At 41.2% G+C, this 17,727-nt stretch overlaps 2 protein-coding genes across 3 annotated transcripts in view; both read left to right on the top strand.

Annotated features, from left to right (window-relative positions):
* USP45 (ubiquitin specific peptidase 45) overlaps nt 1-8,022 on the top strand; it is a 56,490-nt gene extending 48,468 nt beyond the window's left edge. The window contains exons 14-18 of the mRNA XM_065632985.1: nt 2,117-2,789; nt 4,416-4,513; nt 4,880-4,966; nt 5,421-5,574; nt 6,777-8,022. Coding sequence (XP_065489057.1) covers nt 2,117-2,789; nt 4,416-4,513; nt 4,880-4,966; nt 5,421-5,574; nt 6,777-6,910 — 1,146 coding nt within the window. The 3' untranslated portion in view covers nt 6,911-8,022. The remainder of the gene's footprint in view (nt 1-2,116; nt 2,790-4,415; nt 4,514-4,879; nt 4,967-5,420; nt 5,575-6,776) is intronic.
* Nucleotides 8,023-14,724: 6,702 nt separating this feature from the next.
* PNISR (PNN interacting serine and arginine rich protein) overlaps nt 14,725-17,727 on the top strand; it is a 28,066-nt gene continuing 25,063 nt past the window's right edge. For both annotated transcript variants that reach the window (XM_065631188.1, XM_065631187.1), the window contains exon 1: nt 14,725-14,831. The gene's annotated coding sequence lies outside the window, so the exon portion shown is untranslated. The remainder of the gene's footprint in view (nt 14,832-17,727) is intronic.

Genomic DNA, 17,727 nt, shown 5'->3' with positions numbered 1-17,727 from the left:
AATATGTGCTTGAGGATTCTTCATTAATTGAGTCTATGTTACATATTTAAGGGACAAACTGAACAAAGTTCAGTATCTGCAAATTCGGCAGTTACCTGTAGTGCCTCACATTTCAGTACCCATGACCTGCAGTGAGATCCAAAACAAAAACAGTCCAGAAACCCTCTCTACCAAACGAGAAGCTACGTAAAGATAGTCAGCAGGAAATAGTGAACACAAAGCCACCTCTAAAATGACACCTTTGCTGCAGCCTGGGAACATGATCAGGCGTGCAGAAGGGAATTTCTGTCCACTGAGGTTCCCTGTTATGGAAGCAGCCCTGAAACAGTGTGGCCAGCAGGACTAGGGACCTGATCGCCCCCCTGTACTGGGCACTGGTGAGGCCCCACTTTGAATACTGTGTTCATTTTTGGGCTCATCATGACAAAGACATTGAGGTGCTGGAGAGAGTGCAGAGGTGGCGATGAAGCTGGTGCGGGGCCTGGAGCACAAGTCTGATGAGGAGCGGCTGAGGGAACCGGGGCTGTTCAGCCTGGAGAGAAGGAGGCTGAGGGGAGACCTTATTGCTGTCTACAACTACCTGAAAGGAGGTTGTAGCATGGAGGATGTTGGTCTCTTCTCCCAAGTAACAAGTGATAGGATGAGAGGAAATAGCCTCAAGTTGTGCCAGGGGAGGTTTAGATTGGATATTAGGAAACATTTATTCATGGAAAAGGGTTGTCAGGCATTGGAACAGGCTGCCCAGGGATGTGGTGGAGTCACCATCCCTGGAAGTGTTTAAAAGATGCATAGATGAGGTTCTTAGGGACATAGTTTAGAGGTGGACTTGGCAGTGTTGGGTTAATGGTTGGACTTGGATGATCTTAAAGGTCTTTTCCAACCTAAACAGTTCTATGATTCTATGAAAGTTAATTTCTGTAGTTTGTTCTGTGAAGGCACTGATGTGAGCTTAACTCCTGCTGTGTGTCTCTTTGTGTGTTTAAAAGGTGTTTTCTTATTAATGCCGGGAAGTGGAAGATGCAAGTGCGGGGCTCCTGACATTCAGAGGGAATTTCAAGCCTTATTTTAAGAATGTGCCTAGGCTATAGGTTATGAGATCATGACAGTTTTAGATTCTTTTACCTGGTATCTGAGTGAGCCCTGCTGGAAGGGTCTGTGCCCTGTTGGCGACCATAAATACTCCCCTGAAACAGGTCTTAACACACCAAATATAATACATGTGAAGAAAAAATATAAAAGAATGACCATATAAAAACCGATAGGAGAAAAGAATGAGACAGAAGTAGAAAAAGGACATGTGGTAGAAATGAAAAGAATGGAAAGAAGAAGGTGCAGACACTGATTTGTACAGGAGAAAAGGCCTAAAACTCAAACTGTTGAGGTTAATGGAAGGATTCTCACTGGCATCACTAGAATTTTGATCCAACTCAGATAAAGAAAAAAGCAAAGGAGAAGGGAAGTTGCTCACTTCTTTTGGAAAGAAGCCAAACAGAAGAAAGAAAAGAATCATGAACACTTATAAATCAGTTAAAATTATGGCACCTTTAAGTGTTTTGTTGTTTTTTTCTTTGTTTGTTTAATCTATAGCAGTAGTTTTCTGGGGCAGCGAAGTTGGTTTTTTCTTCTTGCAATCTTGATTAAAAAATCAACTTCAGATAATATACAAATTAGCAAACATGTCACTAGGGATGCTTTATTCTAAGACAAATGCCTACAGGTGAGTTGGATTTTCTTCTGGAGGTGCTCATCAGCTAAGGCCTCTGATGGGAGGCTAAGGCACTAGCTTAAATTTGAGACCCTTTTTGAAGCTTAAGTTAATACAACTTCACATGTGCCATCCACAGCTGTCACAAAGTGGATGTAATTAGTTGGGGTAAGTATTGATCTCACAGTAAGTATAATGCTCTTAGCTGACTGGGGTGTAGGTTTCTAATCCTAAATTGGTTTAAAAAGACCTTAAGGAGATCAAGTAGCTTAAACACGTGAGAGATGGAGAATATGAAATAATAGGTTTAATTTCCGTTGAATTTGTCATATTTCAAAAACTGTGTTAGATCACAGATCTGACTTCTGTTTCTCCCCTATGTTACTGAAATAATAATGCCATAATTTACAGAATCAATTGAACCAGGAGAGACGGCTTGCCAGAAAAGCTTCCTCCAATGAAGAACAAAGAAGTCCTGTTATCTTGCAGGGAAAAACCAAAAAGCTTGAGCTGGAAGGTAGCTCTGGCGTCCCGTACTCCAAAGACACGGCTGCCGACTCCGCTGTGAACGGCAGCCAGACGGACGGCAGCGAGAAGGAAGCCAGTCGCTCTGAAAGCAGCTTTGATGCAGACAGTGAAGCCTCAGAGAGTGAAAGTGCTTCTAAGCAAACAGCTTTCGGCCCGTCCGGCAGCAACACATCTGCTTTGCACGTCAACCACGTAAATGTTAAAATGCCACACAGCAAACCCAGTGACAGTAACGATGAGACGATTTCCAGTGCCATGTCCAAACTCAGCTTCTGTGATACTATAAAAGAAGATAAAAAATTGAGCCGTGGGGATACAGCATTAGGTTTATCAAATAATTCCATGTTCTCAGTAGACAAACCCCTGCTATCCCAAAACCCTCAAAATGCTTTCCAGACCCTTTCCCAAAGCTACATAACTAGCTCAAAGGAATGTTCTGTTCAGTCCTGCCTTTACCAGTTTACCTCTGTCGAGCTTCTCATGGGGAACAACAAGCTGTTATGTGAGAGCTGCACAGAAAGGAAACAGAAGTATCAGAAGAAAACCATCTCCACAGGTAAATGTCTTTGTGTCTGTCTCGACACTTTACAAAATCGCCTCTCAAAACCTGTGCACTCGCTGCTGTGTCATTGCTACAGCCCAAGCCTCTCCGCTGGGGCTAACCACAAAATGTCTCCCCCAGCAGAACTTGCTTGTAACAACTTAAAACTTCATCCTACAAAGGCAACAAAACTAAATTTTATATTAGAACGTAATCATAGATGTAACTTAGATTTCGTTGTGCATCTTGATTTTATCCAAGATAAATAACTTAAAGATGAGCATAAACTGAATAGGCTCATCGTTCAATATTAATCTTTGCTGCTGTTTCTGTTCTTTACAATCCCAGAAGCTTTGAAATAAGTGCTGTAATGTTCTGATCTAGTAACTTACATACTCATGTAATTAAGTGAGGCAAAAAAAGACACTTGTAATGAAGAGGGAAAAACAACTTACAAAGATTTGTAAGAATGGGAGATGAGACAGGACTACCTTCTTGTGACAATGTTTTCCTCTATGTTTGTATAGCCCCGGCAGACCAATAGGGTTCACTGAGTAAGAAAAACAATTTAAATATAATGAAAAATGAACTTCTAAAAAGGTCTGGGGGATTTTTTTAATGCATAGTAATTCAGAACAGTAAAAAAAGAATAAGCTCTTCTGATTATTTGGAAATAAAGTATACGGGGAAGTCTTACAGTAACAAAAATTTGACTGCTGTGTGTTTATAGATATCTGGAGAGATACAAGTTAAGTGTAAGTAAATTTAGAAAAATTAATTAAAAGAAGTATTTTATAATCGTTCATTTATTGTTATTGGACTGCGAGTAAGTGCTATATAAATACTATTTTGATTCCATAGGCACAGTGAAAAATGGAAAGTTAAAATCAGTTCATAATTAATCATGACTCTTTTTCCTTCTAAAACGAAAGATGTAAGAAGTCACCTACTTTTACTTGAAATGCTCCATTCTACCTCAGATGAAATATTTTTCTTTGGATGTGTGTAAAACTAGTAAATTAATTAATTATTCAGTGAACAAGAACCCCAGATTCAATTCCTTCTGCCCCATGTGGGGATCAGAGTCCCTGCTCCCCAGCTGTGTGCGCTTTGGGCAGCAGGTTCTGAGGCAGCCACCCCCCTCCCTGCCCCAGGCCTTTCTCTTCAATAAGCACAAAGTAAGTTGTCATTCAGAAAGAACTGACAAATGGAAAATTAAGCTCTGTCTTAGTGGTTAGGACATTAGCATCGATAAAGAGACCTGTGCCTTCCACTTCTTGTTCCAGTGATCATCCATTTATTTCAGGTGAAGTGGTTTTAACAGGTAAGTTGGGTGTTATAGTAACAGGCAATGGATGGATCTCCGCGTGCGAGCTCACGTAGGTAGTATACATGCTGCCAACTCTTCATCTGATCTGCACAGGACAGGCTAAAATAATGCTCAGATTTGGCAGATTATGTTTATTAAAAACTAGAAAAATGAGAAAATATTTTTCTGTTACTCCACAAAATTTCCCTTGTGTTTTATATAACATGTACAAAATTATTGCAACATAGATCTATCCTGACAAATGTTTAAAAAATACTTAAATTGTGTGACTGCCCTCACTTTACAAATTATTTTGATATTCTTAAATACAGAGAAGAAAATGGAAGGTGTCTACACAAATGCTCGGAAACAGCTGCTGATTTCTTCAGTTCCCGCTATTCTCATTCTCCATCTGAAAAGATTCCACCAGGTAAAAAGCCAAAACCCCTTTGTGTATTCCTCTGCCCCACTAGTGGACAAGAAATTCTTTTAGTGTCATCATGCATACCAATATTTCCTTTTTCTATGGAGAACTGGTAGAACCACTGTTTGAAACTAATACCTTCAGAGGGCATTTAGCTGTGCAGATGGATCCAGGGAAACCTCTTACGTGTCCATCATGCTTTTGTGTCGCAGGCACCGTATTGAAAACATAACAAAGAATGTTTAAATCAGTTACAATCTTTTATTGGTTTTGGTTCATTTTAATAGTATAGTAATACACCTTAGCATTAAAAAAACTTCCCAGTAAAAATATTTATTTTACAGCCTTTTTTGTTTTTGTTTTCTTTTGAAGGCTGGTTTGAGTCTACGGAAGGTAAATAGGCACGTGGATTTCCCATTGATTTTAGATTTGGCACCATTTTGTGCTGCGTCTTGCAAGGTACCCATTTCTAATCTTTATTTTTATTGTGATTCAACAGTTGTCCTGAGCATAAGTTAAATCAGATTGATGATGATGATGAAGATGATGACTATTATTCCTTCCTTTCCTAGAGAAATAACAGAGTGAATATTCTCAAATAGTGTCCCGAGATCAGAATTGTAACTAATCGAAATTTCATTCATATCAAGAACATCACGGATGTTAACAAGTATTAGTTAAGTTGTAGTGCCCTGATAGCACTAGTGTATCTAACAGCATTAAGGACAAGTATTGCTGCTCCCATGGTACTAAATTAACAGACTACTGAGTATTTTTAATACATTTATTTATCCATTGGAAATGCTGTAGATGTCCATTTGCTTCTTTTGAAGTGTTGATAGCTAGTTAAGATATCTGTAAAGTTCATCATTAAATAATTTATCTTTCTTTTTTTTTTTTTCCGGGAATGCAGAATGTTACGGATGGTGCAAGAGTACTATATAGTCTTTACGGAATAGTGGAGCACAGTGGGTCCATGAGAGGTGGTCACTATGCGGCGTACGTGAAAGTCAGGACACCCTCCAAGAAATTACTAGAGCATATTTCTACCACTAAAAATGTTCTGGGTAGGTATGAACAGAGCTTCCTTCCTCTGTGAGGAAAACCAAAAGCAACCACTGGCTACAGCTCCTTATCCTTAAGGGGATTTACAGCAAATAATTGTTTTGACTCAGAATATTCAGTAATTTTTAGGGCCACATAAATAAGTTATTTTTTCCGTTACATTTTTTATTTTTTCCCAGTACATGACCTACTTCTGTATTAACCCCACAGAGAGCTGAGTGAATAATGAAATTTTGGTTCAGTTATTGAATGGAGAATTGATGGAAAACTCTCTTCTCTTTCCTAGTCAAAATAATATGCCTAGTTGTGCCTGGTAAACTAGTTATTTGGCATATATGGTATTTTAAAATGTTCCAGAACAAGAGCTGAATCCACGACAATTTAAATTGAACTTTCTGTATATTTGAGCATTTTACATGTTTTAGGATTGGAAATTTTTTAATGCCTAAAAATCTGGAGTACTCTGGTTTAATGTGAACAGCAAGAAACTTTTTCATGGAGAATACAAGGTTTACTGTAGGGTTTCTGTTGGTATTTTGAGAACAGCACACTAGTTCTTACTAATATATTTTGGATATGCAGAATGAAATAAGATTCTAGGATAGAATCTGTTAGTGAATGATTTGTGGAGGCAAGAATTTTGAGCTGTCAAGAGTAAGGTAAATATATTTACTGTTTCCTTTCATCGGGGGAGTGAGAACCAAGCACTGTCCTGCCTAGCCTATGTAGCATCACTTTGCATTTGAAGCTTATTTTCCCAGAAGGACAATTTTAAAATATTTTTGAAATGGAAGTCTCCCTCAGTCTTATGCTTCCCTTGCAATAATTATTAGAACAGATTAGAATTTTTTGTGTTCTTAATTTCACACTGGTCAGCTTTTGAAATATGATTTTTTTCTTATGTCAGAACTGGTTGTGTGATAGTATAACTTACTGTTAGAATTCAGCAAGCTGTACTTGAAATGTCTTAGGCTTTTAAAAAAAATATGAAAAAAGCTATGGCAGTGTAGATGTGTAAGCATTGTCTTCCACCAATTTCTCTTACAGTACTCTTTGACATGTACATTTCAAACTGCAAATACTGAACTGCATCTAAGTCATGAGTTCTTACGGGTTAGAAGCTTCTCTTGCTATTTGAAATATCCACTGTATTTGATGATGACATGAAAGACAATAAACAATTTCTTTTGCTTTTACTTTCCAGGTTTAAAAGAAGCCATGGGAGCATCAGGAGGCCAGTGGGTGTATGTTAGTGATGCCCACGTTCAGATGGTTCCAGAATCAAGAGTATTAAATGCACAAGCATATCTACTTTTTTATGAAAGATTATTACTATAATTCTCAACAGGTTAATTTAAAAGATGGTAGTGGTTATTTAGTTTATCTTATTTAAAACTGCAGTGGTAAGAGTACCTGTAAATATTGTGCCTTTATCTTGTAGAGAATTTATCATATGTCGACTTTAAAGTTCAGTCAAGCTATTATAAATATCTGAATGGTTCTCTGAAAGTATGCACTTTGCCAAACATTTAAAATTCCTGGATTCATTAAAATACATTACTGTTAGAATGTAAGATGATGTCCTATCCTACTGAGGTCTATGGAAAGTTTGTTCTTGATTTTAATAAAGATAAGCTTTCATCCATAGTTCTAGAACAGTTGAGAATAAAAATACTGATAGCGTTAAGTGCCTGGATTCCCTGGTATTTCAACTTTTTTGTGATCTAGTCCAGATCCTTCCTGTCACTGGGTTGGACGTCAGCTAGTAAGTTTTCTGCAGACAAGAACCTGTCAAATCCTGTTCCTTCCACATGCAGTAACTGGAAGACACAGTGCTTCCAGAATGGAGGAACAGCAGCTGGCTCTGTGCTTTCCTGATACAGCTGGGAATGAACTGGGAAAAGATCCATTTGGCTTCTACGAAATGACAGTGAATCCACCCATACCCAGTACCCTCTCAGCTGTCTCCAACTGGCACTGGTATAGCAATGTATTCCTGTGTTAATATAAATATATACTTGGCGTGCATATGTGTATTCTCTGATATAGATATATAGATACACATATGTATATACATATGCACACCATAAATGCATCAATATCTATTGTCACTTTACCTACTAGGAAAGAGAATTGCAAATACTTCTGTATTTACTAAATTTTCAACTTCATAATTATGACAATGTACAGCATATAAGCTTGTGTATGACTATATATGGGGTTTAAGTGTAACCAGGTAATGCTGTTACTTTGGGTTCTAAACATGAATGTGTTTATCTGTTCCTGAATACTTTTCTCACAGGAGTAATAAACTATAAATTATTTTTGCACTGTGTTTGTGAGTTGGACAGTAAATGATGACTTTTGTTCTCTAATACACATCTGGACTTCCCTTTGTCATGGGTGGAGGATGGCAGGTGTCCTGATGGCAGGATGTGTTTCTGTGTCCTGTTTGACTGCCCTGTTTTGAGTTGTTACTTCTTTTGGTAATTTCCCATTTCCATCCCAGAGAGTAATAGATACGTTTTAAGGTCAAAATCTGATTATTACTTTGAAGCTATGTTGAAATTCATTTATTTAATAAGCAGTTACTTAAAACAAATTACTTCTGTAACAGTTCCATCCTGTCCAACTTGCTCTTTGGTAGAGAAAAGACTATGTTTATTTCTGCATACTATTTTCATTTCTGGAAATTTTTTTTGGTGAAAAAAACACGTGCTGTCCCTATTACTGTCTCTGCCACATATTGCCATACATACTTGCATGACTTGTCTAGTTCTGTTTCAAAGCTTCATCCCACCTGCATTCCCTCTTTTGCATAAGAAAATAGCAAGGCCTGCCATAGTTGCATCAAACTGCAGAGGTGTATTAGATAGCCACATTACTTGTATGTACTTGGTGCAGACACTACGGACTGTTAGGCCATGCAACTGATTGCCATAACAGAGCGAGCCCCTGGTCGCACAGGATTTCATTTTCCAAAGAAAAACTTTTCTGTTTAGGTCAAGCTTAGTCTATGCATTTTGGCCAACACAATCATTTTTCCCTCCATAGATTAAAATTGTTTCAGTCTACCCAAAAGTAATAAAACTCAGAGAAACCATGCAGTCAACTTGAACCATCTATACTCCAACTAAACACATCTTGACCTGAGTCTACACTAAGAAAGAAAAAAAAAAAAATTACATTTAGACTAGAGTTGCTTACAATATGTTAATTCTCTTTTACCTCCTTGTTTTCCCATACCCTTCATCCACCTAAACACACCTTCCACCTCTTTGTATACAGCTGATCAAAACTCAAAATTAGTTCTGAGCAAGAATCACAGCAAGTACTGACTTAAGTTACACTTCTGTGACACAGTCTTGTTAGGAGGCCACAGATGGAATGTATTTCATCCACCTTAAGGCAAACAGACAGATTACATGACTACAAGGCCTCAAGTTCCTAGTTTTGCTGATTTCTGTAAACCTACTGAACTTAAGTACCTATATTAGCCTCCTACTTTTTAGCCTAAAAGTACCCCCCTAGTGTACAAAACCAACAGAAAAACAGAACGACATTCTAAACCTATATTTGCTTAGTTTTAGTGCTACTTTCAGGAAACTCTTGAGGTGGTCTTCACTTCTCTTTAATTGGAGTTCACATGCTGTGTGGACTGTTGAAATCTTCCCAAGTAGACATACTGACTAGGATGCTATGAAAGATGCTGGCATGAGTATTCTCTCATTAACAGCCAGGGAACATTTCCTTGCTACTGAGGTATTTTATAGAAGCTGGAGAGAAAATGGCATGGAAAAAAGCTAACACCTTTATCAGAGATAGCCATCACTGTTACTCCTGGATGAGGCTTCCTGAGTTGAAATAAAAAGCAGTGTTAGCAGCATCTCCAGTAAGTTCAGACTTGGGAACAGGTATGAAAATATTATAGAAGGAAATATTTTGTAAAACAAAGGGTAATAGGTGAAGTTACGGCTTTAGAATGAAGATAATAAGGGAATGTCGTACACAATTTTAGATGCAAATCATAGTGTGTCCTTCAGGATACAGGGTTCTGGGTTTTTTGTGGCAAAATTTGGGTCCAAATCAAGTGATTGTACTTAAATATGCATACTGAAGACCTGTTATATTAATAGTTACTTATCAAAAATTGCAAGAGGTCAGAGCGTTCCAGAAAAATATGTTTACTAAAATGTCAAACATGATTCTAGAGGCTGTTTGCAAAGTCTAGGAATCCATAGTTTCCTGCAACTGCCAGGTCCACACACACTATTGAAAAGCGATGTGTTTTCAGAATTTAACTGAAGGGCTCTAAAGTTTAAGACTCTCCTTAAAATATCTTTGTTACCAGACCAAAAATCTTTTCAGGCCTATAGCAGCTACTCTTCACAGAGCTACGTCATACCTTTGTGGTCCTCCCCACTCCAAGAAAGAGCAGTAGCCAGCTGCTTCATGTGGAATAGCTTAGAAATGGGGTTCTCTTCTCTTTTCTCTTCTTGAGGGCACTACTGTTTCTTCATCAGCCTCATCTGTTCTTCATGTTTTCAGGGGCTCCATAAGCCTCTGTCAACGTCTTTTCTTTCATTGATGCTTAACCGTTACATGTTTCCCAGTCCCATCATTTGCATTCCATGAACTAGCAAAACTCTTACTAGAAGAGCTACTGTAACTATATTCTTGCCTCTCCCTACCACCACCCTGGCTCTACCTACAGATGGCAATACAGGTATCTGAGAAAAGCTGTGACTCTGGAGTAGCCTTCTGCTGCCTTTAAAATGGTAAGAAAGCAAGCAAAGCAAATAATTCCTTCAGCAAGTAAGTCTAAGTTGTGAAAAGTACTCAATTTGTATATGGACAACTGCAACTCCCTAAAAAAGTGTCCCCAGAGCTGAGGCATCAACAGAGATGGCTCTAACAGCTAAGGAATTAGTCCAGACTATACAGTCTTTCTCCGCAGAAAGAACTTTGTTATCTTTGGCTTTCTATACCATTTATGCTAAATATGGCAATAAGCGAGGGGGAGAAAAATTATTACACTGACCTGTCTACACCAATATACGTACAGACATCATATTGGTATAACCCTGTTCTCCTAAGAGAGGGCTACAAATACTTAGTGGTGAAGGAAAAACAAACCAACCCAAAACTCCTCTGCCCAAAGTGTATGCTCTGTAACCATCTTTAATTAGAAAAAGAAATCTATGGAGTCTGCCAAACCTTCCTAGCCTATTCCCATCTGTGCCCTCTGTGTTTATCAATGAAGTGCCCTTGCTTATGGATTTCAAGTGGTAGCAGGTGAGAATGGTTTATAAATTCATTAAAAGGCCGAAATGTCTCAACTTCACCATTTGTTCCTGCTCCGGCAGGGGGATTGGACTAGATGATCTTTTGAGGTCCCTTCCAATCCCTAACATTCTGTGATTCGTTTCTCCTTGGACTTCTTTTTTATACTAACACAAACTGAATCAGAAAGAGATATGAAATTAATGCATCTGCATTCTCAAATTAACCCATTATAAAATTTTTATTTGGATGTCTTAGTAACAAACTAGACTTGGAAAGGAATAATTTATTAACTTTAAGATGTATTGAAATGTGAACAAAGAGAGTATTTGAATACAACTCCCATGTTAGCAAAAATTAGCAAATCCAATTTGAATTTAAAAGTAGTAGCATAGTTCACAAAACAGCTTTACAGCAGCCCTGATTAAACAAAAAATTATATTCCTCAATTTTCATCAGCTGGAAACTTTTTTTGCTGTGCCCTGCGCACATTTATGCATTTGTACAAAGATTTATGTATCTACATGAGAGAGATGCTACTAATTTTCAGTAGAACCATTTCAGTCTAATTGTCTTCACAGAATCACAGAATGGTTTGGGTTCGAAGGGACCTTAAAGATCATCTAGTTCCATTCCCCCTGTCAAGGGCAGGGACACCTTCCACTAGACCAGGTTGCTCAGAGCCTCATCCACCCTGGCCTTGAACACTTCCAGGGATGGGGCATCCACAGCTTCTCTGGGCAGCCTGTTCCAGAGCCTCACCACCCTCATGGCAAAGAAGTGAATGGATTATTTTTTGCTTCTGTATCTATTTACTGTGCCTTAGAATGTCAATTTGCCAGCTGTTTGAGCTGTATCTCTCCTGTTGGTGTATAAATAAACTGCAGAAACAGAGATAAAGTGATTATTCAAAATTATTAAAAATCTTTTTTTTTGTAAACTGAGATTATAAAATATATTTTCAGACAGAAGTCTGTTAGTGCAAGTCAAAATGCTTCTTTTACACAACATATAAAATAAAGTCTAAGTTATTTATTTGTTATAATGAAATAATTGCAATGCATTGCAACTACTTGAAAACTACGTGGTATACATTCAATTTATATAAAGTTATAAACACTTCAGTCTTCATTGATATTAGCAGAAAAACTATTTTTAATGTCAGGAATGTTTCTTATATCTATTGCAGTTTTTTGAGTACAAAATATTATACAAAGGTGCAGTACTGCTTTTAAAAGATAAAAGAAAAGCATTTATTTTTGCTGTATTTATTTTGCACTTATCTCGCTGCTGTGCTAGATTAATTTTTCCGTTTGAGCTGTGTAGCCTGGGGATCATTACAGTGAACTTCGTAATGAAACCACCATGTCAATGGCAGCCGTTCCCTATTTAGCCACTTCCACAGAGTTATGATTCTACTGTCATTTATGCATGAGGATAGTCCCCAATATGTTCATATGTGCTTGCAAAAGACAATCCAAGTAATCGAAAAAAACCTTTGCTAAGTCTGGAATACTTGAGCAATATATCAAGCATGTTCAAGTTTCACCTTATTTTCATTCATTAACTCTTTTAATCTGTTTGAACTAGTAGTCTAACTCTTTACTCTGCAGGTATTTAAATAACAATATTTTAATAATTTACTACAGTGCTGATGTATTGTACACTTTGTTGATTTCTAATTCCAAATATTAATAAGTAAACAAGGCCTTAAACACAGACTGTATTTAAAACCCAAATATAAGTCTGATCAGTTTCCCAGTCTATCCTAGGTGTTTTCACAAGCTTCTCAGAATAAAGCTGCCATTTGTCTTCTATTCATTTTGTCATTTAATATATGGTAAATATTATTTGACAAATGTATGAAAACTATATTGTCTAAATATAAGCTGTATGTTGTACAATTCAGTTCACAAAACTTTTTTTTCCCAACCGAAGAGAGACTATTTTTTCCTTTCATCTTGTGTCCCAACTTCACTGCACTTGAAAGAGCTACCCAGAGATGAGTCCAGATCCTTGAGCACTAAAGCTACATCGCTTGTTTCCCCCTGCCCTACCATCTATGACATGGGTCATAGACTGAAAGACAATTTGTTCCCTTTACAGGAACAGAGTTTTGTAATTCTGTGATAAGACCAGGATCAAGAGCGGTTTCCCCTCACATCCCCAGTTTCAGTAACGGCTTAAAGCTTGCCCATCCAGAAGTACCACACCAGGGTTCTAGCTGTGTGTCAGTCGACACTTAAAACTTCCAGAACACTTCTGCCCGTGGAAAGTGTTCTCGGTCCAGCTATTCCTTGTGACACAAAATGGGAAAAGCCTAGAACACTTCAATTAACAGTAATATGTAGTATAAGTGGCACCAACAAATCTTACAATGAAATCATTACATGAAGTAAAGCACAGTTTTTTGAGGCTTTCAATCTTTTATAATTCATCCAATGAGCAAAGAGATTAGGGATATTTTAAGCATTTACATCTGATGATGCTAAAGGAAGGAAAGGCAGTGATCACAGCAGCAAGTAACGTACTAGCTAATGAAAACCTCTGTTCCACAAAAAGCAATGCAACTACCTAGTCCTTGCCCACAGAATCAACCCCAATGTCGATACAAGAAGAGCTATTTACCTACGATGATCACAGAATCACAGAATGTCAGGGATTGGAAGGGACCTCGAAAGATCATCTAGTCCAATCCCCCTGCCAGAGCAGGAACACCTAGATGAGGCTACACAGGAATGTGTCCAGGCAGGTTTTGAATGTTTCCAGAGAAGGAGACTCCACAACCTCCCTGGGCAGCCTGTTCCAGTGTTCTGTCACCCTCATTGTGAAGAAGTTTCTTCTCATATTTAAGTGGAACCTCCTGTGTTCCAGTTTGCACCCATTACCCCTTGTCTTACTGTTGGTTGTCACTGAGAAGAGCCTGGCTCCATCCTCATGACACTCACCTTTTACATATTTATAAACATTAATGAGGTCACCCCTCAGTCTCCTCTTCTCCAAGCTAAAGAGGCCCAGCTCCCTCAGCCTTTCTTTCTGATTTTGGTTTTAGCTTCATACATTAAAATACAACTATAATTTCAAGGTAAATCTCATGATAACTTAAAAGTTAGTTTGGATATTCTGAATAAACTACTTAAAGGACTGTCCTGCTCCACGAATACCCCAAATAGGCATACACTGACCTTAGAATGCCGACGCCCTGCAGCTGTGCAACACGTGAGTTACTCACATATTTCAACGCAGCATCATTGCCCGGAGTCACATCCACTTAACGAAGCAGCTTTAAATACTTCTTCCTGTAGACCCCACCCTGCGCGCTGCAACCTTCCTCTCTGGCGGGCAGGTACCTGTGGAGGCCACAGGGCCGATGAGCTCCCCGCGGGTCTCCTCACAGTAACGCACGCCGGCGGGGCCTGAACCCCGGTCGCTCCCCGCCGCGGGAGGAGGCCTCGGGGCGGACCCTGGGGCGCCCTACGCCGACGAGGTGATGTGGGCCGAGGGACGAGGCGATGTGAGCCGAGGGAGGGCCGGGCCGGGTGGAGCGCAGCCCCGGCGGCCGCTGGCGGGGCGGGGCGGCGCTGCCGGCCGGGGGGTCCCTCCCCGGGCAGGGGGCGGCTGGCGGGAGCGCGGCCCCTCCTTCCTCCGCCGCCGCGGCTGCCATGGAGAGCGGCGAGCGACAGGAACTGGGGTAGCTGCCCACAGTAAAGATGGCGGCGGCGCGGCGTTGCCCGCGGGCGGCCGCTTCCCGCCGAGGGAGGAAGGGAGACACCGCCCACGAGCCCTTAGCAAAGATGGTGGAAAGAGGCGTTCGCGTGTTCCAGGCAAGGGTCAACACCGTGACGCGTTTTACTTCCGGGTGAGCAGCAGCCGGCGCCATATTGTCTTGTTCGTGAAGACGAAGAGCGAAAGAGAGGGGAAAGCGGCCGCGGAGCGGTAGCAGCGGCGGCGCCCGCGGCGGGAGGCGGGGGAGAGTGTAAGTAGCGGGGCAGGCTGCGCTCGCCAGCGCTCCCGGGGGGCCGGCGTGTGTCGAGCTGACCCGATCTTCCCCTTCGCTGCTCCTCCTCCCCCAGCCGCGCCGGCAGGCGTTGGATGGCGCCGCGGGGCAGCTCCTCGCCGGGCCTGAGGAGCCGGCGGCGCCGCGCTGCCCGGAGCGGAACCCGCCAGCCTGCAGGAGAAGGGAAGACCCGAGTTCCTCGCCCTTCCCCCCCTCCCCTTTCCCGCTTGGGCCGCTGCGCATGCGCGGCGGGGGCGCGGGGGGACGCGGGGCGGCCGGCGCCGGGGGGCCCTGGGGACCCCGTCCCGCCCAGCGCGCATGCGCCGCCGCCGCGCCGGGGGGTCCCCGGTGGCCGGCGCGGACGGGTCCCGTTACCCGCCACTGCGCATGTCCCGGGGGGCGCGGGGCCGCCCGGCGCCGCCTCCGCCGGGGGTGAAGCCGCCGTGGGTGGTGTTGGCCCCCCGGGGTGGCCGGGGCAGCCGCGGGGGGAGCGCGCAGCGGGACTGGACGTGCCGAAGGGACGCGGCTCCCTGCTGGCAAAGCAACGCCCCTCGGGGCTCGGGGGAGAATATCGACTCATGTCGCCGGTCACCTCGGTAGGAAGCAACACGTGCACCAGGATTTGGTGGCAGACTGTGTCAGCAGCCTGTGGCTCCTGCAGATAAAATGCCTTCGTGAAATATTTCTGTTCTTCTGTGGGTTTCGTGACTATTCTCATGGGTCCGTTCCACTGGAGGGCTCCAGAGAACTAAAATTAAGAATACCATCACACACAGCAACATTTGTAAGATTCCTGAGCCTAGTTCAGTAGCTTGGCAAATGCAGGATGTTTCTAAATCAATCCTTAAACAAAACACAGGTTTGCAAGCCTTTTTGCATTAAGCGCTTATCCATGTAGATTTTCACTACTTTTTTTGACAATCCCATAAAGTTCAGTGTTGAATTACACTTGGATGAGATGTGCTAGGCTTTACACTTAAGGATGTAGCCACAGAAATGGTCAGAGTACTGGCACACCTCTCCTCTGTAGAAAGGCTGAGAGTTGGGGTTGGTCAGCCTGGAGAAGAGAAGGCCCCAGGGAGACCTTATTGGAGCGTTTCACTAGTTAAAGGCAGCTTATAAGAAAGATGGAGAGGGACTTGCTACCAGAACTTGTAGTAGCAGAAGGGGCAACGGTTTTCAACTGGAAGAGGGTAGATTTAGACTGGACATAAGGAAAATGTTTTTTGCAATGAGGGTGGTGAGAAACTGGGACAGGTTTCCCGGAGAAGTTGCGGATGCCCCATCATTGGAGGTGTTCAGGGCCAGGCTGGATGGGGCTCTGAGCAACCTGATCTAGTTGAAGATGTCCCTGCTCATGGCAGATTGTCTTTGAAGGTCCCTTCCAACCCAGACCACTGGATGATTCTATGATGTCCTGCCCTAGTTGAAACTTACCAAGTTTCTGAAAAAAATACTACACAGGCCATTCAGCCATGTTAGTTGTTGTTCATTTCTTCTCTTACAGTCATACCTGTAAATGTTTGCATGCAAATAATCTTTATTGAAAAGTGTAGGATACAGGGAGCAAGGGATGCTCTAAAGGATTTGTTTTAAAGCAGAGGGTCAGCCACCTTTTAAAGATGAGGAATGGTAGTCTTCAAAGCATAAAATATGTCTACCAGCAGACAATATTCAAGCATCATTTTACAAAGACAGGTTTACAAATGACAGTCCAGTCCAGCTGAATAGCTGTATTGTGTGTAGGAGTAAGAAACCCCTTTCAAATTCTGGAGTCAGGCTGCCCTGAGAGATGGTGCCTCTCTCGGAGGTGTCAGATGCTGCAGCTCTTCCTGACTGTAGAACACAGAGGGAACTAGGAGCTTCGGCTTTGTCCAGGGTCAAGTCACTAGCATTACTGACAGTGACAAATCAGAAGACAAGCTACTGATTTTTAATTTGTCTGGGGCAGCAACAAACCATGTGTCATCTCTGCTATTATGCCATTGTGAGACTTTCTGTATTGTCTTTTGTCATGTGTGACATGGAAGCTCCTGCTCTGACAGAGTGGCTTCTCCACTTTTGGGCTCAAAGGTGTTGCAGGGCTGAAGAGTCCACAAATTTAGCACAATTCCACAATTTTTTAGTGGACAACTCACCATATAACTTGTAGTGGTACAAAGGAGTTCTAACCATGTTTGATTTTCAGTTAGGTGCAGCATTATGCAAAGATATTACGGAGACAGGAGTGTCTGGTCTCCCTTCTTTTTATGACTGAGGTACATCATGATCACGTGTCTGCCTTTGGCATCAAATAATACTGTGGGTAGGTTTTATTAAACATTCTCACTTTAATCACTAGCTGATATCTTTTCATTAAGTGATAAATGTATTTATCCGTGAGGGTAATATCTGCTCATGACCAGTGAGGAATAGATGTTTGTTTATTTAGTTATTGGTGCTATTCATTTTTTTGTACAGAGCATGTTCATTAAGGAGGAAGTTGCAGATGGACAGTTCACTTCAGAAAAAAAATAATGCTGGGTTACATGGCTAATTGAAAATGTGGCATTGGGTGTTCTAGTGAAACAATATGTGCAAGAAATAATCAGATCAGACTTTTTTTTTTCCCAACACAATAAACTTTTGACTCAAACTACTTAAGTTACTATGATATTTCTGTGATAGTAAATGTTTTAGCAGTGGTTTTGGTGCTTTATGATAATCAAAGCATGTATTTGTCCAAAATACAACAAAAAAGTAAATGATACCTGAGTTGCCAATGTCTGGGGTTTGTTTGTTTGTTTTGTTTTGTTTTAAAAAAAGGGTTGGCTTCAGCTTGGTGAATATACGGAGATAAGTTTAAAATAACAGCCCTTGGAAGCTAGACTACTTG

This window comes from Caloenas nicobarica, chromosome 3, assembly GCF_036013445.1.
Source record: "Caloenas nicobarica isolate bCalNic1 chromosome 3, bCalNic1.hap1, whole genome shotgun sequence".
Taxonomy (NCBI): domain Eukaryota; kingdom Metazoa; phylum Chordata; class Aves; order Columbiformes; family Columbidae; genus Caloenas; species Caloenas nicobarica.
The sequence above is the reverse complement of the archived record's forward strand: the minus strand, read 5'-3'. Positions and strand labels throughout refer to the sequence as shown.